At 42.6% G+C, this 24,918-nt stretch overlaps 1 protein-coding gene across 2 annotated transcripts in view; it reads left to right on the forward strand.

Annotated features, from left to right (window-relative positions):
• Positions 1–18,093: 18,093 nt before the first annotated feature.
• The window catches only part of RSPO2 (R-spondin 2), a 121,860-nt gene continuing 115,035 nt past the window's right edge, over positions 18,094–24,918 (forward strand). The window contains exons 1-2 of one of the 2 annotated variants that reach the window (XM_060775772.2): positions 18,094–18,388; positions 21,866–22,215. In XM_060775772.2, coding sequence (XP_060631755.2) covers positions 22,122–22,215 — 94 coding nt within the window. In that variant the 5' untranslated portion in view covers positions 18,094–18,388; positions 21,866–22,121. Of the gene's footprint in view, positions 18,389–20,093; positions 20,172–21,865; positions 22,216–24,918 lie in introns of those variants that run through there. The other variant, XM_060775774.2, reaches the window with a different exon arrangement.

Genomic DNA, 24,918 nt, shown 5'->3' on the forward strand with positions numbered 1-24,918 from the left:
ACAATGCAGTTGACAACTTATTTAAACTGCTATTTCACTACCTATTGCACTACCGACCAGACAATGTTACTGGATGTTTTTAACAAGATGGCACCGATTATTATATGCTTTAACGATTTTTATTAATGTTTTTTATTGTAATGTTGATTGTTTTTAATGGCACTTTTATAATGCCTGACATTGAACTGTGCCAATCTGTAACTCGCCTTGAGTCACCGTATGGCTGAGAAAGATGGGCTTTAAATATCGTAAATAAATAAATAAATATCTTCTTTCCATAAAACTCACATTTTTGAAATGTGAGGGCGAGATGTTTCAAATGTAAATATCAACAAAAGCTCCAGTTCTGTGAAATGTTTCCCAGTGAAGGGGGGGGGGGGGTCGACTAATTAATATTTCCACGTATGGTTGGTCCTGAATTTATATCCACTGATTCCACATCCATACATTCTATATCCATAGCTTGAAAATATTCCAAAGAAAAAAAATACAAACAATCCAACTCTATTAAAAATATCTGCTTCCTATTGAAATTATGTTTTGAAATCAAAATCCATGTTTATACTGTGATCTTGCCATATCTACAAAATGATACCTATTCACCTGGAAAATGAGTACAATGAAATGTACTTCTTAGAAGACATACATAAGATTTTACTGAGAGAACATGAAGGAAACAGCATACTCAGAGATTTGGTTGTATGTCTGGCCCTTGTAGTGGCTGATCTCCTTCAGATGATGATGAAAGGCAATGTCTACTCAGCAAGTGATACCAACTTCTTCAAGCTGGATGTCTTTTTAAGGGAAGAAGAGGCTGCTTACCCCGTGTAATGTCCCCTTTTATGAGGGGGGGAAGTCAAAACAGCTAGAAAGGATATCCCCAGTAATGTGAAATGTAGTCAGAGCAGTGATTAATATATTTGTCAGTCTTCAGCTCAGTGTGATGTCTGGTGCAAAAGAGAGACTGCCAGTAATCTTTTGTTAGAAGTACATGATCTCACTACAAATGGATTTGTGAGTCTGTGGAGATGGGTCTTACTCAGAGCAAAGATAAGCAAGAAAAACAGTGCACAAGACACACTTTCTTTTCCATTGGGGGTATCTGCATTAGTTGTAAGCTTCTGGGATGAGTTACACTTTTCAAAGACAGATGCTTGCGGAAAAGGTTTATTAGCTTAGTCTCATGCAATATTGCATAAGACCTGCTAAATTGCATTACCCCAGGAATGCATTTAACTCATTACCTTTCCTCTATTAAGATTCAGATCCTGTTAGAATAACACATCCTTGTACTTGTATGTGTGTGTGTGTGTGTGGGGGGGGGGGGGGGGTAATTCTATGTGGTAGTGTTTTTGGTCACTGCATTTCTTAATCTAGCCCAGGATCTGTTGATGGGCCTATGTTGGAAGCCCCTTTCTGACAATCAAAATATCCTGATTGGATAGAAGATAACAATTTTTGCAAGGAAAATAGAGTAGTGTGATGTTGCAAGGGAACCACTGGCTTGAGCCAAAACCAGATATTGGAGTTATATCGAAGTTCATTTCCAAGCTTGGGCTTCAGTATGATACGTATGTAGATATGTAAGCATGTATCATGAGGAAGTGTTGTGCAACAGGGACCCTCCTCTAAGTCCTGCCACCATCTCAAGGAAGGTTGGTGGGGATGACAGAGAGGGCCTTCTCGGTGTGGCCCCCAGCTCTGGAATGTCCTCCCCAGAGAGATTAAGCAAGCCCTCACACTGTCCTCCTTCCATAGGGACCTGAAGACCTGGCTATTCAAACAAGCATTTGAGAATGCCAAGTCCCTAGTTATCTACGCAATAGTTATGCAGCATTACACTTTTTCCCATGTTCTCTTCCAGTGGCTACAGCTTTACACTTATCCCATTCCCAGTTTGATTCTTTATCATCTGGCCACATTTGTAGTAGTCTACCGCCATTGGCTGATGAGTGCTGTTTTTAATTGAGTGTTAGTTGATGTTTTATATGTCCACATGTTGTATTTAATTGTTTTTTTCTTCATTTTATGTTCTGTTTTTACGTACCTTGTGCTGTGTATAAACCACCCCGATTCCCTCTGGGGATATGGTGGTGGGATACAAGAATAAAGTTGTTGTTAATGATGATGATGTTATTAACTGTGTTGTGCAGAACCCTAGAGTTCCTCAAAAACATTGTGGGAGTTCCACGAAAAAAATCTTAAAATTCAAATTTAAAATGGATTTTCAAATGAAGCCAGATGAGACCAACTATTAGATTGTTCCTAATGCGAAGCAAGGAGGAATACGGGTTATCTCCAAGCAACTGCTAGCCAATGGAGGTTGTTTCATTACAGCCCAGCATCTCAGATTAGTGTGACTCTCCAGGGAAAGTACATGGAAGTTCTGAGAAAGTTCTTTGCAGACATGCTTCTGTAGCAACACCCAGAAGGTCCTTTGTCTTATAAAAATTAGCATCAACACCACTGTCTTCATTCAATTCAGGGCAATATCATATTTGTAGTTATATTTAAAATATTTTCTCCTTAATTCCAAACCTACCATGTTAAGCTAAACGCTTAAGACATTAGGAGTAGATAAAAGAAAAAAGAACTTCGTAGGTTCAAAATCTTTAGTAAAAACCAGAGATAGAGTTAATAGTTCTATGGAGGAAAATGTCTTCTGAAGGGTTCCATGATTGAAAAGGTTTGGAAGCTGCTGGTATGGTTGCAATGCAGGTTTGCCTGCCTCGTTTGATAAATTCACAAGAAAGCTTCACCATCTCTATTATGCTGAACTGTTAATACATGGTCTGAAAACTCCCATCTTTGTATTCAGCAGATCAACCAACTCCTAACATCCTCAGACAGCAAAACAAACTTAGCAAAGCTCAGCAGCTGTGATTATAACTGTCATTTGAAAGCACAGGACTCTGGCTGTTCCTTCCAGATTCTTATGTGAAATATCCATGCAAAATACCTAGTGTTCTTGTCCTGTTAGCCAAGCTGCTTAAATGGAGGGACCAGCTACACAGAGCTATAGGCTGCCAATCTTGTCTCCAACCAGATGAGTGATTCACTTCTAAGCAGAACTCTGCCATTTTAAACCTGTGCTCAAGTGGACCACATGGCCCCAAATATACATCAACACAAACACAAGTCTTCAAGCAACTCAGCTGAAAAATCAGTCTTAATCCAAGAGAATCTTGTTCGCTGTCTTCCGCCAGTGCCATGCAAAATGTTAGTCGTCTTTTACTAACAGATATTGGAGTTCTATCAAAGTTTGTTTCCATAATAGCCCTGATATTTGTGTTTAAAAATTTGCATTTTATATAAATATAAGAACATTATCTACTATGCTTATATTTACAAAGCTTAGATGTAAAACATTCCAAGTGAAACACTATTTTGGGAAATAACAAAAGAGCAAAAACACGACTTAAAGAAAAAATGGCAAAGCAGCTACTGATCTTAATTTATTGTATGCAATTAGTTACATATGTTTTATGAGTCATTTGGGAGGATTTGGGAACTTTTGAGCTTGTAAGTGATTTTCAAGCAGGTTTCAGCTAATTATCCTTAAATAATTAATAATAAACATTGAAAAGTAATATGCTAGTGATGTCTTAGCAATGAATAGCATTACTCATTACGTGACTAACAAACAATACATTCCATTACAAAAGTAATTCTAATGCCATTCATTTTGGCAATAACATTTCCAAACTGTTTTTGATATTTTTATTGTTGTTCAGAAAAGTTTATGAATAAATAAAGAACCCGCAGAATTGTGTGCCTCTCAGTGTTCCTTACGAAGGATGTATGGTTGACTGGTCGTAAGAGAAGAATCCAAGCAAGCATAGCAATTTTTGGTCAGCCGCTCTGTGTTGAGTGGACAGCCATGGGACGAAGCCTTTTGGCAGCCTGACCTAGGACAACATCCAGTTTGGCACTCCAGACAATCCTGGTGACCGTTCTGTGTTCAGCGTTTCCTCCTCCGTTTCATAATATCCAAAAACAAGCCTGCATCATTATAAAAAAAAAAAAACAACCGATCTTGTTAAACAGCTTATCTGCTAATTCTGTTAAGAAGGAGACATTTGTGTTACTTGGAGTCTGTGTGTGCCAATTCAGGACTGAAAAGTAGCATATCCTGCCAAGAAAACTGTTGCCTCCAGGCTTCTCCAATTTCTTTTTTTCAAAAAAGATGTAACTCCTGTGCTCCTCACTAAAAGTATCAGGAGAGGTTACAAGAAAACTGCTAAGTCAAAAAATAGCTGTTCAAAGGGTTCATCTGAAACAAAAATGGACTTTAATAACATATTTCAGCATTTTCATAAGTGCTCTGAAAACAGGAAAAACAGAAGCACACATATCAATCCTAAAGGAATGCCCTCAAAACTGGAATGATATCTGAACAAATTCTAATAAAATATGGGGAGGGGGTCTGTCATACATACTAAGAAAATTTTTGAAACATCTCTACTGATGGGCTGGCAGTCCTCTGGCTCGATATCTGTCACATTTAAAATCCTATTTCATTCAAAATTATTTAAACTCAAAATACCAGAATCACAAAATGGGATGCTATGTATGCTCAAACAACTGCATTTAACCTACAACCTAGCTTCTTTTTCTATTGATTTGAGTTTTTATTAGGAGCATTATTAGGAGCTGGACTTAGCACAATGGGTTCAACTGCTAAGCTGTAGAAAATCCTGCCAATCAAAAGTTTGGCAGTTCAAGCCCAGGTTGGGGTGAGCTCCTGCCCTCAGTCCTAGCTTCTGCTCACCTAGCAGATCAAAAACAGAAATGTGAGTATATAAATAGGTACTGCTTTAAGCAGGGAGGTAACAAAGGGCACCCATAAGGTCATGCTGGTGATTCGATCAGGAGGACGTCTATGAAAGATGGAGTGACAGCACCTCCCCGTGGTTGGAGTCGAGCACAGCCTCCAGATGCCGGAAATCGGGAAAAAAAAGGGTAAGCCTATACCTCGGTTTATGTATTGTCTATCCTTGTTAATTGTATAACAGCATTGAATGTTTGCCGTATATGTGTTCTGTAATCCACTCTGAGTCCCCTCAGAGAGATAGAGCAGAATATAAATAAAATATATTTTACTGACAAAAAAACACAGCATGTCACAGCAAATGAGATCAATATTTGGATTTCGTATCACAAAATCACAAGTCGAACACTTCCCAAGCGTCTAGGACTGTGTGATGTATTTTCAAATGATGTGTGCAGATCTAAGTAAGGTGGCCTTTTGCAGTTGACAGATCGTGATTTTGTCAATCTTTATTGTTTCCAAATGCCGGCTGAGATCTTTTGGCATGTCACCCAGTGTGCCAGTGACCACGGGGATCACCTGTACTGGTTAATTTGATTGGAAAAAGTGGTGAGACAATATCAAATCATGTAATATGGTCATCCTTTGCTTACAATATCAAAACCCATAACCTCAAAAGATTTGTAATAAAAGTAGTGTACAGATGGCATTTGTGTCCATCCATCTAAATTTAATCAAATTAATAAAGGTTTTGAATCTTTGCTGGGGAGATTGTGGAGACATTGATTCTGAATGTTTTTATATCCAAGCATTAAAAGGGTTTTAGACAAAATTCTGTATTGAGTCTCATGTATGTGTAATCAGACCATATAATGTAGGAGTGGGGCTGTGGTGGTTCAATGGGTTAAACTGCTGAGTTGCTGAACTTGCTGACTGGAAGGCTAGCAATTCAAATCCGTGATTTTATTTGTGTATCGAAATTTGGAGGACATATTTATGTTGTTACCTGACCTGAGGTCAAAGCAGGATAAATACAGAAATGGAGAACACACACACACACATGTATAAGTGAGTGGGTGTGTACTGCAATGGAACTGAAGCTTTCTGAATTGTTACACTGCTTAAAATTGCTGATGGTATACTGATCTGTGATTCCAAAACTACATTGGCAGGCTACCCAATGACTGTAGACGCCTTGTCAAAACACTTTGTCAGGAGTTATCTAAGTATTGTTCATTATCCAAGATTCTCTCTAAACTCCCTTTACTATTATCACTTGGCAGAAATTTTCATTGCACAGTCCAATGAAATATTGCAACAATACTGTTGCAAAACAGGTATTATCATGCAAAATGGGCACATTTAACTCAACAGAAGAAACTGATGACTCTAAAATCTCAGCAGTGGGTCAAGGAGATGCTTTGAAACCCTATCAAAGTTTAAGGGGATTAGTGCAGCTCTGCAGCACATGTGCCCTCTTGCTTTGCTACAGGACAGAAAGTCATTTAATAAACTAAGGTTGTTGCATTGACATACAATGTTTAATTACCTTGCCTCTTAGACTTGCAATTTATATTGTCAAGAAAGTAAGATTGCTTTCTTTGAGCAACTATACTCACGAAGAATTGAGCTATTGGGCTATATAATCAGAGTAGCTGGAAGCTTTTGTGTCCTTTGGATGGTAAACCAGTTATGGCTTTCATTTGAACATTGGAGGAGCTATCCAAGGTGCTTAAGCTGTTTTGGAAGCAATCCCACAATGTGATAGATACAATTCTTCAGATAACCTGGAACTGAGGCATATAGGAAGATTGAACGAGATGGTTCAAGAAGCAGTGTCAGGCTGTCCAGAAGGGGCAACAAACTATTATTTAACTTATTATTCTCGTTTTAATTTTCTTGTTGGCTTTTCTGCTTCAGATGCCAGCATGCCTTAAGTAGCAGGACCAATTGAATACTTTTTGCCACCTAAGACAAATAACAAAATTGTGCCCCCCCCCCCCCCATTTCATGTACAAAGGCAGAATGGACTGATCATTAAACCTTTTCTCAAAAGCTGATGGTGGGACAGCATTTTCCATCACCCAAAGGCAGATTGTTGAAATCTTTCTGTATTCCAACATCTTGTTTCCACCTCCAACCATCTGCCATGTGAAGCAATCATCTTACTCTGCCTACTGCTTTTATTTCATGTGAAATGCATTACATAAAATAAGTTTAAAACTGATAAAATAAAGGAATCACAGGCAGCTAGGTAGTTTTAGACCAAAAACTGGCAACAGCGACTGCATTATCTGTAGCTTGAAACAGTTCTTCCTCTGTGCATGGGGCAGGACATTGTGGGCAAGCATACAGATGCTGTGTTGTTTGTCCTGCTCCAGAATTGCACAAGGTGGAGCATTATTCTAGTTAGTGCCATTTTGCTGGGTTGTCTTTTGATCTGTCAACTCCACTCCTAAGTCTGTTCAGGGACTTCCAAGTTTCCCATTCTTCCAAGTTGCCAACTGCCAATACTCCTATATTTAATTATATTCCTTTTTCATCCTATTTTGGGACTCAAGCTCATTTACAAAAATGTAAACCGGTATGGCTTAAAAGTTGTTTCATATCAAAGTTAAAAATGTAGTTAAGCCATTAAAAAAAGCTAAAATTGTTGAAACCATAACAAAAAAGAACAACAAAAAACCATCAAATGCACATAACACAACACCCAAAAAATCTTCTTCCCTGAGCTGCCTACAAAAAGATGAGTAAAGAAGGCCTCAAACTAACCTCTCTAGGTAAGGAGTTCCACCATCTGGGATGAGCTACAAAAATATATATTCCTCTCCTCTGTTTCCATAACATGTATTTGTGAGGGTTGTGAAATACAGAAAAAGGATCTTAGGACATGAGCGAGCTTGTGAGGATTGATATCATGCTTTAGATCAGTCAGAACTGATCTTTGGTCCTCCAGAGGAATCTCAGACAATTCCTAACAGTTGGTAAGCTAGCTGGGATGTCTGGGAGATGAAGTCCTAAGCAACTGGAGGACCAAAGTTTGGGAACCACTGCATAAACCTAATGGTAAGATCAGCTCCATTTCGGGTGGTATATAGCTGAGTAGATCAGAGAAGCAAAAAGTCATGGGTTGATCTTGATGATGGTAACAAATATTTTTTTTAAAAAAAATATATATGCAAGCTTTGATCTTTTCCCCTGTTCTTAATTTCTACACAGGTGGATAAAATGTAGGTTGTTACCAGTCTCTCATACTACATATTGAAGTTCAGAGCAACTTACTTTGAAATGAACCAAAACTCACAAAGACAAAGCCCAATCTTCTCCATGTTAATTTCTACAAAACCAAAAAACAAAGGCTCGGCATTCCATTTGCAGCCCCATTTGCTTCTGTATTTATAAGTATCCGTGTATCGGGAAGAGGAACTGTCTTGTTTTTTTAAATTAACACAATGCTACAGATCATTCAAATTAGCTCAAGTTAAGCATCATTTATCAATGGTTTACCAAAGAACAAATGAGCAGAATTCAAAACAATCTTAACAGATTAGAGAGACGATTGGCCAAAACTAACAAAATGAAGTTCAACAGGGACAATGCAAGATACTACACTTAGGTAGAAAAAAATAAAATACAAGGATACAGAATGGGGGGAGGGGGGGATGCCTGGCTCAACAGTGGTACATGTGAAAATGATCTTGGAGTTGTCATGGACCACAAGATAAGCTTGAGCCAACAATGTCATGTGTAAGCTTAAAAAACCAATGGGAATTTGACCTGCATAAATAGGAGCATAGTGTCTAGATCCAGGGAAGTCATGCTACCTCTCTATTCTACCTTGGTCAGACCATACCTGGAATACCAATTCTGGCCACCACAATTGAAGGGAGATGTTGACAAGCTGGAATGTGTCCAGAGGAGGGTAACTAAAATGATCAAGGGCCTGGATAACAAGCCCTATTGAAGAGTGGCTTAAAGAGCTGGGCATGTTTAGCCTGAAGAAGAGAAGGTTGAGAGGAGACATGATGGCTATGGATAAATATGTGAGAGGAAGTCATACGGAGGAGGGAGCAAGCTTGTTTTCTGCCTTCCTGGAAACTAGGTCATGGTTTCAAACTACAGGAAAGGAGATTCCACCTGAATGTCAGGAAGAACTTCCTGACTGTGAGAGCTGTTCAGCAGTGGAACTCTCTGCCCTGGAGTGTAGTGGAGGCTCCTTCATTGGAGGCTTTTAAACAGAGGCTGGATGCCCATCTGTCGGGGGTGCTTTGAATGTGATTTTCCTGCTTCTTGGCAGCATATTGGACTGGCTGGCCCACAAGTGAAAACTGGCATATGTGTAGCCAACAATGTGGTTTGACTATGTGCAAAATATACACTTGACCAGTTGCCTCAGTATCTGCTCTGATATTAGGGAGGATAAAACCGCCCTCTCGAGCAGCAGTTTTTGGGAGTCATAAAGGCACAACAAACTGTCACTTATGATTACTGTATTTTTAAAAAGTTACTGTGAAAGATGGAAAATCTGCCAGTGCTTGGCAAACTTACCTTTTTGGATTACAATTGCCTGAATTCCCCACCGGCCATGCTGGCTTAGTGCTTCCTACCTACAACTGCAGTCCAAAACAAGCAGCCAACCAAAAATAATATTATCATTCTTCTAAAGAAGTAGACTGAAGTCTACAAAAGTTTCTGTTACCAACTTTTTTCTCTTAGGTTTGTCTCTAACATGCCATAAGATCCCCTTTGCATATTGATATTCTAGACCAACAAACAACAACAAACAACTAACCAGTTGTTCTCAACCTTCTCAATGCTGCAACCCCTTCATACAGTTCCTCACATTGTGGTAACCACAAACCATAAAATTATTTTCGTTGCTACTTCATAACTGTGATTTTGCTAGTTTTATGAATTGTAATGTAAATATCTGATATGCAGGATGTATTTTAAATCACTTGACCAAATTTGGCACAAATAACCAATATGCCCAAATTTGAATACTGGTGGGGTTGGAGGGAATTGATTTTGTCATTTGGGAGTTGTAGTTGCTGGGATTTATAGTTAATCTACAATCAAAGAACATTCTGAACTCCACCAGAAATGGAATTAGAATAATAGAATCATAGAATCATAGAGTTGGAAGAGACCCCGTGGGCCATCCAGTCCAACCCCCTGCCAAGAAGTAGGACAATTGCGTTCAAAGCACCCCCAACAGATGGCCATCCAGCCTCTGTTTAAAAGCCTCCATAGAAGGAGCCTCCACCACACTTTAGGGTGGACCAAACTTGGCACACAGAACTTGGCCATTGCTGAACCAAACTTGGCACACAGAACTCCCAGGACCAACTCCAAAACTTGAGTTTTGGAGTTGTAGTTCACTGACATCCATAGAGCACTGAGGACTCAAACAATGATGGATCTGGACTAAACTTGGCATGAATCCTCAATATGCCTAAATGTGAACACTGGTGGAGTTTGGGGAAAATAAACATTTGGGAGTTGTAATTGCTGTGTTTTATAGTTCACCTACAATCAAAGAGCATTCTGAATCCCACCAATGATAGAATTGGGCCAAACTTCCCACATAGAACCCTCATTGACCAATAGAAAACACTGTGTTTTGTGATAGACTTTGGTGACCCCTCTTACACCCCCTCACAACCCCCTCCCCCAATGGTCCCGGCCTCCAGGTTGAGAAACACTGTTGTAGACTAACATGGCTATGTCTTTTAATTCCAATCAGCCAAAAGGTAATTTGTCCAAGCTATGAGCGGTATCTTAGGACTCCTTCTGACTCCTATGCAAAAAATAATTTGCCTGGCTCTGGTTTCTATGCACCTCAACATGAACAAGTTGAGCTAGAAGTGTCTGGAGAAACACAAAATATCAGTCTGCAAAATTACTTGAGTACCCTAAGTGCCTGTATACAAAATATATACAAATGTAACAGCTTTTTATACATCCTGAACAGGATTATTAAAGATTCCAGTACAAGAGAAGTGTTGTGGAATTAAAACACGAGAGAGATTTGTAACTCTGTGCTTCAACAATGGGAGCAGTGTTTGGCTGTGAAGGGAAGAACATTTGAACACCTTATCTAAAATTGTAATTTAAGATGGAATTTGTAACTGATTAAATCATAATGATAGCATTTATCCATCCATAGCTATGGACTTTGCACCCACATTGTTATCTAAAATCTTGGGGTTCACCTGGTATGCCAAGCTCTGATCAATTCCAGTGAAGACATGCAGGTTTGCGGGCAGAGTCAGAGATTGCTTTATTCTTCGGTTGTCCAAGGAAGGATGACAGGGGGATTTTCCCAGGCCTGATATGCCTCATGTTCACAGACATGGGCATTTCATAGACACTGATAAACAACAGATATTGCTTAGAATGGTATAAATTATTACAATATGCAATTTCATTGGTTCAAAGTACACTCAATGTTGTCATGTTTACAACTTGTGGTTGGTGTACAGTAGGGGTGCCCACAATTTCGTTTTTGTGTACCGAATTCAGATGGTTTGGTGGATTCAGTTGCCAAATCCATGAAAACAAACCAGGTGCAGGGCAGCCGAAGCCTTAGCTGATACAATCACAGCAGCCGTATCTTTACAGCTAATGGGGGCTAATGGGTACCAATGGGGCTGAGTGGTATTTTCCTGAGGCAGAGATGGTGACATGTGGGCAGGGCAGCCTCACAAATCAGGAAAGTTGCTGCTTCTTTGCTTTCTTTCCCAGCAGCTTCTTCCATCCCACATGACCTCCAAGATCATGTGGTCGGCATGACTGTATGGAGCGCTGTTACCTTCCTGCTGGTAGACCTATTGATCTAACACATTTGCATGTTTTCAAACTGCTAGGTTGGCAGAAGCTGGGGCTGACAGTGGGAGCTCAACCCACCCTGCAGATTCGAACCTCCCACCAAAAGCCAAGGGAAGGGCTGTTTCTGAGACTCCAAGTGAGGAAGGGGAGAGCAGGCACGCTTGGCACATGGCAGCATGGTGCACATGTAGGGGTGAGGGAGAGTGTGTAAGGATGGAGGAAGGCTTGTGTCAGTGAATCCCTTCAAGGCATGGAAGTTCTGTGCGCCAAGTTTGGTTCAATTCCATCATTGGTGGAGTTCGGAATGCTCTCTGATTGTAGGTGAACTACAAATCCCAACAACTACAACTCCCAAATGTCAAGGTCTATTTCCCCCAAATTCCACAAGTGTTCACATTTGGGCACATTGTGTATTTGTGCCAAATTTGGTCCGGATCCATAATTGTTTGAGTCTACAGTGCCTTCTGAATGTAGTTAAACTACAACTCCAAAACTCAAGGTCAGTGCCCACCAAATCCTGTGCCAAGTTTGGTTCAATTCCATCAATGGTGGAGTTCAGAATGCTCTCTGATTTTAGGTGAACTATAAATCCTGGCAACTACAACTCGCAAATGTCAAAATCTATTTTCCCCAAATTCCACCAGTGTTCACATTTGGGCACATTGAATATTTGTGCCAAGTTTGATCCGGAGCCATCATTGCAGTAGTTTGAGTCTGGACGTTGTTGAAGTACAACTCCAAAACTCAAGGTTAATGTCCACCAAACCCTTCTAGCATTTTTGTCTGTCATGGGAGTTTGGTCCAGGTCCATCATTTGAGTCCACAGTGCTCTCTGGATGTACGTGAACTACAACTCCAAAACTCAAGATCAATGCCCACCAAACCCTTCCAGTATTTTCTCTTGGTCATGGGAGTTCTGTGTGCCAAGTTTGGTTCAATTCCATTGTTCGTGGAGTTCAGAATGCTCTTTCATCGTAGGTGAACTATAAATCCCAGCAATTACAACTCCCAAATGTCAAGGTCTATTTCCCCCAGGTTCCATCAGTGTTCACATTTGGGCACATTGCATATTTGCACTATGTTTGGTCCGGATCTGTCATTGAGTCCACAGTGCTCTCTGGATGTAGTTGAACTACAACTCCAAAACTCAAGGTTAATGTCCACCAAACCCTTCTAGTATTTTTTTTGTCTGTTATGGGAGTTCTTTATGCCAAGTTTGGTGTTGGTAGAGTTCAGAATGCTCTTCGATCATAGGTGAACTATAAATCCCTGCAACTTCAACTCCCAAATGACAAAGTCAATCCCATCTCCAACCCTACCAGTATTCAAATTTGGGCCTATAGGATATTTGTGCCAAATGAATGGCAATACATTCTGCATATCGGATATTTACATCACAATTCATAACAGTAGCGAAATTACAGTTATGAAGTAGCAATGAAAATAATGTTATGGTTGGGGATCACCACCACATGAGGAACTGTATGAAGGGGTCTCGGCAAGAGGAAGGTTGGGAACCACTGCTCTAGGTTCTATACGGTTCTGGGCCAGCTTACTTGTCTGAACGCATTCACCCCTACGTCCCACCTCGTAATCTAAGATCATCTGAGGAGGCCCTGCTCTCACTCCTGTCAACAGCACAGATGCGTCTGTTTTGTTGGGTTTTTTTTTGTTGTGTCAGGAGTGACTTGAGAAACTGCAAGTCGCTTCTGGTGTGAGAGAATTGGCCATCTGCAAGGACGTTGCCCAGGGGACGCCCGGATGAATTGATATTTTAATCATCCTTGTGGGAGGCTTCTCTCATGTCCCCGCATGAGGAGCTGGAGCTGATAGAGGGAGCTCATCTGCCTCTCCCTGGATTCGAACCTGCGACTTGTCGGTCTTCAGTTCTGCCGGCACCTGGATTTAACCCACTGCGCCACCGGGGGCTCCAGATGCATCTGGTGGGGACGAGAGGCAGGGCCTTCCTGGCTGTGGCTCCCTGCCTATGAAACACACTTGCAAATGAGGTACGATCTGCTCCCTCCCTCCTGGCTTTTAGAAAAAAAATTAAAATAATGGTTTTGGGACCAGGCCTTCGGACAGTAGAAGCAAATATATGCAGCATTTCAGAAAGACAATGACTGGAATGGCAATTCGATGGACAAGACTGTTTTATTGTTTTAATGATTGTTTTATTCAGGCCCGTAGCCATGATTTCGTTTCGGGGGGGGGGGGGTTTCGGGGGGGCTGAGTTTCGGGGGGGGGGCTGAGTCTGAGAGAAAGAGGGTCTACCCTAACAAACCTTTGGTATCATTACCCCAATACCCCCATGCATATGGGATATATTGAGTATGGTGATCAGATCATGATATGAATAAACATAACAGTTTAAGTTCTTGTAGGTTTTTTCAGGCTATAGGGCCCTGTTCTAGAGGCATTTCTCCTGACGTTTCGCCTGCATCTATGGCAAGCATCCTCAGAGGTAGTGAGGTCTGTTGGAAATAGGAAAATGGGTTTATATATCTGTGGAATGACTGGGGTGGGGCAAAGAGCTCTCTGCTGAAGCTAGATGTGAATGTTTCAGCTGACCACCTTCATTAGCATTTGAAGGCTTGGCTGAGCCTGGGAAAATGTTCTGTTGAGAGGTGTTAAGACATGGCCTTATAGCCCGAAAAAACCTACAAGAACCTAGTGATTCCAGTCATGAAAGCCTTCGACAATACATAACAGTTTAAGTAATGCACCAGTAAGGCCTTTTCGCGAACCACCATGAGAATTTCGGGGGGGGGGGGGCTGAAGCTACATGCAGGGGCGGCCCGTCCATTACTCGAAGTAAGCGGTGGCGGAATACTTTTTTTGCTAGGGGGCGCTGTTCTGTCCTTAGGCCACGCCTCCTCCTGCAGGCCCCATGCGCCCTCCACAGCCTTCTTCTAATGGAGAAGCGCAGGCCCCGCCCACTAGGCGAGAGGGAAGTCCTCCCTCCCTCCACGTGCTGCCAGGAGGGAGGCAGCCAGCCAGCCAGCCAGCCAGCCAGGCTCTTTCTCTCGCTTTCCCTTTCCTTCCCTGCAGCTGAGCCTGGACCCCTCTCAGGGCAGCAAGGAGGCCTGGTCAAAAGGTACTGCAAATGTCATCTTCTGTACATGCCTCCCCCAAACCCCTCTAGTATTTGGTAATGGAAGTCCTATATGCCAAGCTTGGTTCAATTCTATTGTTGGTGGAGCTCAGAATGTTCTTTGGTGCTTGGTAAACTGCAATTCCCAAATGTCAGGGTCTATTTTTCCCAACCCCCTCTCCAGTATTTTCTGTTAGTCATGAAAGTCCTGTATGCCAAGTTTGGTTCAGTTCTATTATTGGTGGGGTTCAGAATGCTCTTTGGTGCTTGGTGAAGCATTCTCACCTGATGTTTCACCCACATCTATGGCAGGCATCCTCAAGAGGCTGTGAGGTCTGTTTGTAACTAGGCAAGTGGGGTTTGTATATCTGTGGAATGTCCAGGGTGGGAAAAAGAACTCATGTCTGCTTGAGGTAAGTGTGAATGTTGCAATTGGTCATCTTGATGAGTATTTAATGGCCTTGCAGCTTCGAAGCCGAGCTAGTTGCTGCCCAGGAATCCTTTGTTGAGAGCGGTTAACTGGCCCTGATTGCTTCATGTCAGGAATTCCCCCCCTTTTTTAGTGTTGCTCTTTATTTATTGTTCTGATTTTAGAGGGTTATTTTAGAGGGTACTGGTAGCCAGATTTTGGGCGAGGGGCGAGCGAGGCATTCTCTCCTGACGTTTTGCCTGCATCTATGGCAAGCAGCATCCTCAGAGGTAGTGAAGTCTATATTTATAAGGGTTTATATTTATGTGGAATAATGACCAGGGTGGGACAAAGGACTCTTGTCTGCTGGAGCGAGGTGTGAATGTTTCAACTGACCACCTTGATTAGCATTTGATGGCCTGGCAGTGCCTGGAGCAATCTTTTGTTGAGAGGTGATTAGATGTCCCTGATTGGGTTGTTGTAGGTTTTTTCAGGCCATATGGCCATGGCCTAGAGGCATTTTCTCCTGACCTTTCGCCTGCATCTATGGCGAGCGAGAGGGGCGAGCGAGGCATTCTCTCCTGACGTTTTGCCTGCATCTATGGCAAGCAGCATCCTCAGAGGTAGTGAAGTCTATATCTATAAGGGTTTATATTTATGTGGAATAATGACCAGGGTGGGACAAAGGACTCTTGTCTGCTGGAGCGAGGTGTGAATGTTTCAACTGACCACCTTGATTAGCATTTGATGGCCTGGCAGTGCCTGGAGCAATCTTTTGTTGAGAGGTGATTAGATGTCCCTGATTGGGTTGTTGTAGGTTTTTTCAGGCCATATGGCCATGGCCTAGAGGCATTTTCTCCTGACTTTTCGCCTGCATCTATGGCGAGCGAGAGGGGCGAGCGAGGCATTCTCTCCTGACGTTTTGCCTGCATCTATGGCAAGCAGCATCCTCAGAGGTAGTGAAGTCTATATCTATAAGGGTTTATATTTATGTGGAATAATGACCAGGGTGGGACAAAGGACTCTTGTCTGCTGGAGCGAGGTGTGAATGTTTCAACTGACCACCTTGATTAGCATTTGATGGCCTGGCAGTGCCTGGAGCAATCTTTTGTTGAGAGGTGATTAGATGTCCCTGATTGGGTTGTTGTAGGTTTTTTCAGGCCATATGGCCATGGCCTAGAGGCATTTTCTCCTGACTTTTCGCCTGCATCTATGGCGAGCGAGAGGGGCGAGCGAGGCATTCTCTCCTGACGTTTTGCCTGCATCTATGGCAAGCAGCATCCTCAGAGGTAGTGAAGTCTATATCTATAAGGGTTTATATTTATGTGGAATAATGACCAGGGTGGGACAAAGGACTCTTGTCTGCTGGAGCGAGGTGTGAATGTTTCAACTGACCACCTTGATTAGCACTTGATGGCCTGGCAGTGCCTGGAGCAATCTTTTGTTGAGAGGTGATTAGATGTCCCTGATTGGGTGGTTGTAGGTTTTTTCAGGCCATATGGCCATGGCCTAGAGGCATTTTCTCCTGACCTTTCGCCTGCATCTATGGCGAGCGAGAGGGGCGAGCGAGGCATTCTCTCCTGACGTTTTGCCTGCATCTATGGCAAGCAGCATCCTCAGAGGTAGTGAAGTCTATATCTATAAGGGTTTATATTTATGTGGAATAATGACCAGGGTGGGACAAAGGACTCTTGTCTGCTGGAGCGAGGTGTGAATGTTTCAACTGACCACCTTGATTAGCATTTGATGGCCTGGCAGTGCCTGGAGCAATCTTTTGTTGAGAGGTGATTACAGATGTCCCTGATTGGGTTGTTGTAGGTTTTTTCAGGCCATATGGCCATGGCCTAGAGGCATTTTCTCCTGACTTTTCGCCTGCATCTATGGCGAGTGAGAGGGGCGAGCGAGCGGCGAGCGAGAGGGGCGAGCGAGCGGCGAGCGAGAGGGGCGAGCGAGGCATTCTCTCCTGACGTTTTGCCTGCATCTATGGCAAGCATCCTCTACTAGTGAGGTCTGTTGGAAGTAGGAAAAAGGGTTTATATATTTATGTGGAATAATGACCAGGGTGGGACAAAGGACTCTTGTCTGCTGGACCGAGGTGTGAATGTTTCAACTGACCACCTTGATTAGAGGGCCCGCCAGAGTGAGTGCCTGCCTTCCCTCCTTAATAATAATTTTAATTTCTCCTCCCTATTCTACTAAATTAATAATTAAATTTAAAAAATATTGAAAAAATATTGAAAAAAAGGGCGCCATCTTTACAAAATGTTTTGTAAATATTTACGAAATTTCGTAAATACCGAACTTTTTTTTGAAAATTTTGTAATTATTTTAAATATCGAAACAAAAAAAAACCCCAATTACAAAACGATTTTAGAAACAAATTTTTGCGTTGTTACCCAGGCCTAATAGATAGATAGATAGATAGATAGATAGATAGATAGATAGTGATTGGTTTTGGGGGGGGGGCACCAAAATACTGTTTGCTTACCATTGAAAATTACCTAGGGCCGCCTCTGGCTACATGCCTGGTTTTATTGCTTGTGGATGCACTGTTTTTAACTTGATTTATGTCTAATTGTAGTGTCTAATTGCAATTGTTTGTATTGGCACTGAATTTTGTCATTGCTTATGTGTAAATCGCTTTGAGTCCCCTTCGGGGTGAGAAAAGCGGTATACAAATACTGCAAATAAATAAATAAATGATAGGTTGCAACTGAAGTGCTGCTTTGGTCCCTCTGAAATGCTTTCCGAGCTTTCAGTGGGGAGGAAAGCAGGGGAAAGTTTCCTCGAGTGAATCCCGACTCCTTTTCCTGAAGGTCTGGAGGAGAAGCCCCGGTCTGGAGAGGGTGGAAAGGGCAAGGAGTGTGCCCTCCCACCCGTCCCTCCCCAATTCTGCATCCCTGGCAGGCGGAGAGGTGGATGCCGTGGAGCACAGCGCCCTCTGCTTCCCGCCTCCGCGAGGAGAAGCAGACCCAGAGCAGGCGAGGCGGAGGAGCGAGAGAGCGAGCGAGCGAGCGCTCGAGGGGGACGCGCGCCCTATAAAGGCCCTCGGAAGCGCCAAGTAGCGGCCGAGCAGGAGCCCAGCGCGGCTCCGAGGGATTAAGCCGCCGCCGAGGTGGGACCTTCCCTGGCTTCCCTCTCCCCCTCAGGGCTCCGTTGCGCCTTGGAAAGAGCGACAGAAGCAGAGGAGGCTCCACGTGTGTTGCTTTCCACGCTTTGCTCCGTCTGCTTCCACGCGGGAAGGGAGCGAAAGAGCCCTGGCGAGGGAAGGACAGCAAAGGAGGTACACTCTTACTCCTGATGTTGGTGTTGCTGCTGCTGTTGCTGCTGTTGTTGCTGTTGTTGTTGGTGGTGGTGGTGATGCTGCACTCCTCTCTGCCTCTCTTCTCCCTTTCGCTCCTGGAAAGGCGCTCTCTTGCATGTGCTGCAATAGTACTGTGTATATATATTCCACCGCATATAATACTACACTATACTTATATATTATCCTCTCTCTCTCTCTCTTTATGTATATATATATGTATAGTATAGTGTACTATTTTATGCGGTGGAATAATAGTGTACATAGGTATAGTATAGTGTACAATATATTATAGTGTATAGGACAGTGTATTATAGTGCATTGTGTAGTATAGTGTATAGTGTAGTATAGTTCATGGTATAGTGTATAGGACAGTGTAGTATAGTGTACAATATAGTATAGAGTATAGTGTGTAGTTTAGTGTATATTATAGTGTATAGTGTAGTATAGTATAGTATTGTTCATAGTATAGTTTATAGTATAGTGTAGTATAGTGCATAGTGTAGTGTACAGTATAGTATATAGTATAGTGTGTAGTTTAGTGTATAATATAGCGTAGTATAGTGTATAGTGTACAATATAGTGTAGTATAGTTCATAGTATAGTGTATAATATAATGTATAGTGTATAGGACAGTGTAGTATAGTATAGTGTACAGTATAGTGTATAGTGTAGCATAGTGTATAGTATAATGTACATTATAGTGTAGTATAGTGTATAGGATAGTTTAGTATAGTGTATAGTGTAGTGTAGTATATTCTAGTGTATAACACAGTGTAATCTAGTATATAGTACACTGTACAGTATAGTGTAGTATAGTTCATAGTATAGTATTGTAATATTGTGTATAAGACAGTGTGGTATACTATAGTGTACAATATAGTGTTTAGTGTAGCATAGTGTATAGTATAGTGTACATTATAGTGTAGTATAGTGCATAGTATAGTGTAGTGTACAGTACAGTGTAGTATAGTGTAGTATATTATAGTGTATAGGACATTGTAATATAGTGTATAGTACAGTGTACAGTATAGTGTAGTATAGTATAGTGTAGTATTATGTGCGGTGGAATAGTATATATATATATATATATATTATAGTGTACATTATAGTGTTGTATAGTGTACAGTATAGTGTTTAGTATAGGCTAGTATTGTGTATGTAATATGTGTGTGTGTATGTATGTGTGTGTATATATATATATATGCTGTGGAACAGTTTGTGTGTATGTATAATAGTAAAGTGTGTATGTATATATCACACACAATACTTTAATCGTATAGTATGTGTATATCCCACAGCATCCCGCTTCACCCTGTATATATGTACTGTACTATCTTTCACTATACTGTACTATTCTAGTATAGTGGGTGCGTATAAACTATACTATACCATACTTTAAAAAAGAAAAAAAGAACTCCCCTTGTTTTTGAGGGCTCTCTCCCCTGAGCCCCCAGTCCTGCTCCCTTCCCAGGTCCAGAGGCGCCGCAAGAGGGGCTGAAGGGAGAGAGAGAGAGAGAGAGAGGTGCCTGGCGAGAAGGGCAAGGCGCTCCTCGGGATCCTGGGGGGCACCTTCTGAAGCCAGGGCTGAACCCGCCCCCTCCCGGGGAAACCAATCGGGCGCCCCTTGCCCGCTGTCCACGCGCGTCCCCTTCCCCAAAGTGGGCGGGGCCTCCATCCTAGTTCAGCAGGACCCCCGAAAGAGCGCCGCCGAGTTCCTTTGCGCTCAGGACCGCGTTGCGCCCAGGCGGGATCCAGGCGGAACGTGGGTGCCTCCCTGGGATTGGGCTTCCTTCCTTCCTTCCTTCCTTCCTTCCTTCCTTCCTTCCTTCATCCCTCCCTCTCTCTCTCTCTCTCTCTTTCTTTCCAGCCCCATCTACACTGCCCTATAATGCAGCCTGCGCTAATCATACACTAATAGAGTTTCCGACAGCATTATATGCCAGTGTGGAGAGGTTCTCTCCCTCTTTTTCTCACTTCTCCCCCGCCTATAAGGATTGTGGAGGGTGATCCGCTGGAGGGGGTGTGTGTTGTTTGTTTCTGTGTGGGTCCATCTATAAAGTTAGACATCACTTTATCACTGCCTTGACTTCATTCTGTTGAATCCTGGGAGTTATAGTTTGGTGAGGCACCAGCATTGTTTGGTAGAGAAGGCTTTTTTGTGTGTGTTAGGGGCGACTTGAGAAACTGCAAGTTGCATCTGGTGTGAGAGAATTGGCCATCTGCAAGGATATTGCTCAGGGGAAGCACGGATGTTGGTTGTTTTACCATCCTTGTGGGAGGCTTTTCTCACATCCCCGCATGGGGAGCTGGAGTTGACAGATGGGAGCTCACCCCAGTCTCCGCTGGATTTGAACAGCAGTCCTGCTAGCACAAGGGTTTAGCCCACTACACCACGGGGGTCAGAGAAGGCTAAAGGACTTATGAAACTATAACTCTGGGGACTCCATAGCATTAAGTGAGGGTAGTTAAAGTGGACCCACACTGCATGAATGCTACAATGTAGATGCACCTAAGGACTCAGCCAAAAAAGGGTGATACTCATCTGACAGTGAGTCCTGCAGAGTTATCTGAGACTGCAACTATATTTTAACTGCCATGGCTCAATGCTATGGAATCACAGAAGTTGCTGCTTTCCAGAGTCCTTAGTTTTCCCTGACTACAACTCCCATGATTCCATAGCATTGAGCCATGGCACCTAAAGTGCTGTCACACTCCATTAATTCTGCGGGGTCAATGCACCCCAAAACCTTTCTCCTTCCTTGGAAACTTTTAAACAGAGACTGGATGGCCATCTGTCGGGGATTCTTTCATTGTGCTTTCCTGTATGGCAGGGAATTAGACTAGATGGCCCATTAAGTCTCTTCCAACTCTGTGATTCTATGTGTTGTTGAAAGCTTTCATGGCCAGAATCACTGGGTTGCTGTGAGTTTTCTGGGCTGTCCCAGAAGCATTCTCTCCTGACATCTCACCCATATCTATGGCAGGCATCCTCAGAGGTTCTGAAGTTTGTTGGAAACAGGGCAAGTGGGGTTTATATTCTATGCTTCTATAATTCTCAGCCAAAGAGTGGTGGTGCCCCACTAAACTACACTTAGAATCATAGAGTTGGAAGAGACCTTATGGGCCATCCAGTCCAACCCCCTGCCAAGAAGCAGGAAAATTGCATTCAAAGCACCCCTGACAGATAGCCATCCAAACTCTGTTTAAAAGTTTCCAAAGAAGGAGCCTCTACCACACTCCAGGGCAGAGAGTTCCACTGCTGAACAGCTCACAACTCTGTAGCATTGAGTCATGGAAGTTAGAGTAGTGTCCAACAGAATTAATTCCACAGTGTAGATGGACCCTTTCTGTAAACCAGCCTAGGCATGTGGGTTTGTAATGATGGAGACTTTCTGCATGTTCATTTCATGTTTGTTCTCTCTCTCTCTCTCTCTCTCTCTCTCTCTCCTCTCACAGACCAACAGAGATGCTCAGAGTTGCCAGGACTGCACAGAAACTGCTGCTCAGTGGCTCTGGCTCATTGAAGATGCTGGGGATGTGAGAGCGGCTTCGGACAGCCTTCGCCCGCTCTCCCTCTCTCTGTCACTTTGCCTCTTCCAAGGGAGGGAAGTTTCTCACTGCTCGGCTCTGGTGATCTTGGAAACATCCCCAGCTGCACTGCTTTTTGCTGCTGCGGGGAGCCCCCCTTCCCAGCCCAGGACGGAGCTGAAGGATGCAGTTTCGCCTCTTCTCCTTTGCCTTGATCGTCCTGAACTGTATGGATTACAGTCACTGCCAAGGCGCCCGATGGAGACGCAGCAAGAGAGGTGAGGAGCCTGCCGAGGCACCAGCCAGGTCTCACTTCTGTCGTCTCACACCTCTTCCACTGTATATTAGATTAGACAGGCTCCCACCTTGGCAGCCTTTAGAAAAAGTTTAAAAACATGGCTTTTACATTGTGCTTTTGAGGACTGAACAATCAATTGCCATGCCACATCCCGTCCCAAGTCCAACTTGTCTCTCTGATACTCTTCATCTTATCCCTCAGTGGAAGATTAACTCTACTGTTATCTTGTCCGTGCCCCCCCACAAATCATAGCACTTTCTACCTATCTCACTCATGAGTTTTACCAAATTCTATCCATTTTTATCCATGGGCCTTGCTCTCCTTGTCTAAGTCTACAGTGTTCCTTTGCTACTTCACAGTTCGCTTTTTGCGGACTCGCTGTTTCGCGGATTTCAAGCATTCTCCTCTGAGGATGCTTGCCATAGATGCAGGCAAAACATCAGGAGAGAATGCCTCTAGAACATGGCCATATAGCCTGAAAAACCTACAACAACCCAGTGATTCCAGCCATGAAAGCCTTCAACAATACATCAAAAATATTAATTTAAAATATATATCATGGTATTTTCACTGTTTTGTGGGGTTTTGCCACCACAGCTCTCCAGGGCACTTTTCCTCCTCAGTCCTTCCTCCCTCCAGCCTCAAAGGGTATTTCCTTCCTTTCTTCACTTTATTTTAAGTTTATAAAGACTTAAAATAGTGTACAACTACTAAAATAATGTATAAATATTAAAATAAATAGAGCATCCCCACATAACTCACATAACAGTTTTTCACTTATTGCGAGAGGTCCTGGAACCTAACCCCCGCAATAAGTGAGGGAACACTGTATTACCATTTTATTATTTGTTTGTATTGTGATTTTGTTATTTTTATTTCATTACTATGTTATTATTAAGTATTTTATTTGATGTCATTGTTTTTGTTTATATATACTTTTGCTCTATTGTATTCTGTTTGGGCTTGGCCTTATGTTAGCCACCACAAGTCCCTTCGGGGAGATGGTGGCAGGGTATAAATAAAGATTATTATTATTATTATTACTACTACTACTACTACTACTACTTCTTGATACATCTCTTCTTCAGGCAGACTAACTTTCCCTCTAGCACTAGGTTTCTGAACTCCATCCCAAAGGGAAATAAGTGATGGCACAGCCTTCTAATACTCCTTGAGTTTTGAAACAGTTTAAAAGTTGTTGAGTGTCTTCAATATGTTTCCAACTTGTGGAGACCTAAGGCTAACCTGTCACAGGGTTTCTTCACAAGATTAATATGGTGGTGGCTCCTTCTTTGGAGGCTTTTAAACAGAGGCTGGATGACCATCTGTCAGGGGGGCTTTGAATGCAATTTCCTTGCTTCTTGGCAGGGGGTTGGACTGGGAGGCCCAAGAGGTCTCTTCCAACTCTATAATTCTATGAAAATATGGTTTTAGCTGAGAGAATATGAGTTACCCAAGGCTACCCAATGTGTTTCCATGGCTGAGCAGGGATTTGAACCCTCACCTGGAGTCCTAGTTCAATGCTGAAACAGCATTGCATCATGTTGACTCTTAAAATTTAAAGTACATGATCGTTAATAGGACTTGTATACTTCGTTCCTTCCTTCTCCCTATAGAGAAGGAATTGGGAATCTCCTTCCTTAAGGCAGTGGTTCTCAACATGTGTGTCCCCAGCTGTTTTGGCCTACAACTCCCAGAAATCCCAGCCAGTTTACCAGCTGTTAGAGTTTCTGGGAGTTGAAGGTCAAAACATCTGGGGACCCACAAGCTGAGAATCACTGCTCTAAGGTTTATTACACTGCCACCCTAATAAATGTGGAGCCCTTTATATCTGATTTCCTAATCCTAGTTCAAGATCCAGTCTCATGTGTGCAGATGTTTGCTTCTATACAAGCTTACAGAGAAACAAATTATGTGTTTATCAGATTACTTGGAGTGGGAATTGTAGGTTCCTTGCTTATATCTAAGAGTTGGATTGGGGCTGTGAGGTGCATGTTCGACCACTGAAATGGGATTAATGGCCTTGTAGTTCTCTAGTACACTTAGTAACTGTAGTTGAGGTGGGCTGAAAAGTTGCAGAATTATCACTTTCATGCTGAATACTGAAATATGTTCTACGCAATGTAGATGATTATTTATTTATTTTGATTTTATTTTGAACACTTTGACCCCGCCCTTCTCAACCCCTAGGGGGACTCAGGGTGGCTGAGAGGTTGATGATTTATTTTTGTTTATCATGTTAGGAGTGAACCAAAACAGTTGTATTGCATTAAAACAAACAAATAAACAAACAAAACACAAAGTTTGCAGACCTGGTATTCTATTAAAGAGCCGTCGCAAACTCTGTTCCTGCGGGAGCAAACCTTGCTAGCACGTCCCTGATGTCATGAGCCTGCGCCTCTCTCCCCGCCCCTTTCTCTGCCCCTTTCTCTTTGCCAGCATGGTTTTTCCTTTGCTAGGGCAGCATTGCCCGCGTTTTCTCTCAGTTGAATTCTGCCAACTGAGAGAGTATGCTGGCAATGCTGCCCTAGCAAAGGAAAAACCACTCTCGCAAGGAGAAAGAGGCGGAGAAAGGGGTGGGGCAAGAGGCGGAGTCTCATGACATCAGGGATGTGCTAGCAAGGTTTGCTCCCGCAGGAACAGATTTTGCGACGGGTCAAATGTCCTTTGACCTGTAGCTGGC

The sequence above is a fragment of the Anolis sagrei genome, chromosome 4 (assembly GCF_037176765.1).
Source record: "Anolis sagrei isolate rAnoSag1 chromosome 4, rAnoSag1.mat, whole genome shotgun sequence".
Lineage (NCBI taxonomy): Eukaryota > Metazoa > Chordata > Lepidosauria > Squamata > Dactyloidae > Anolis > Anolis sagrei.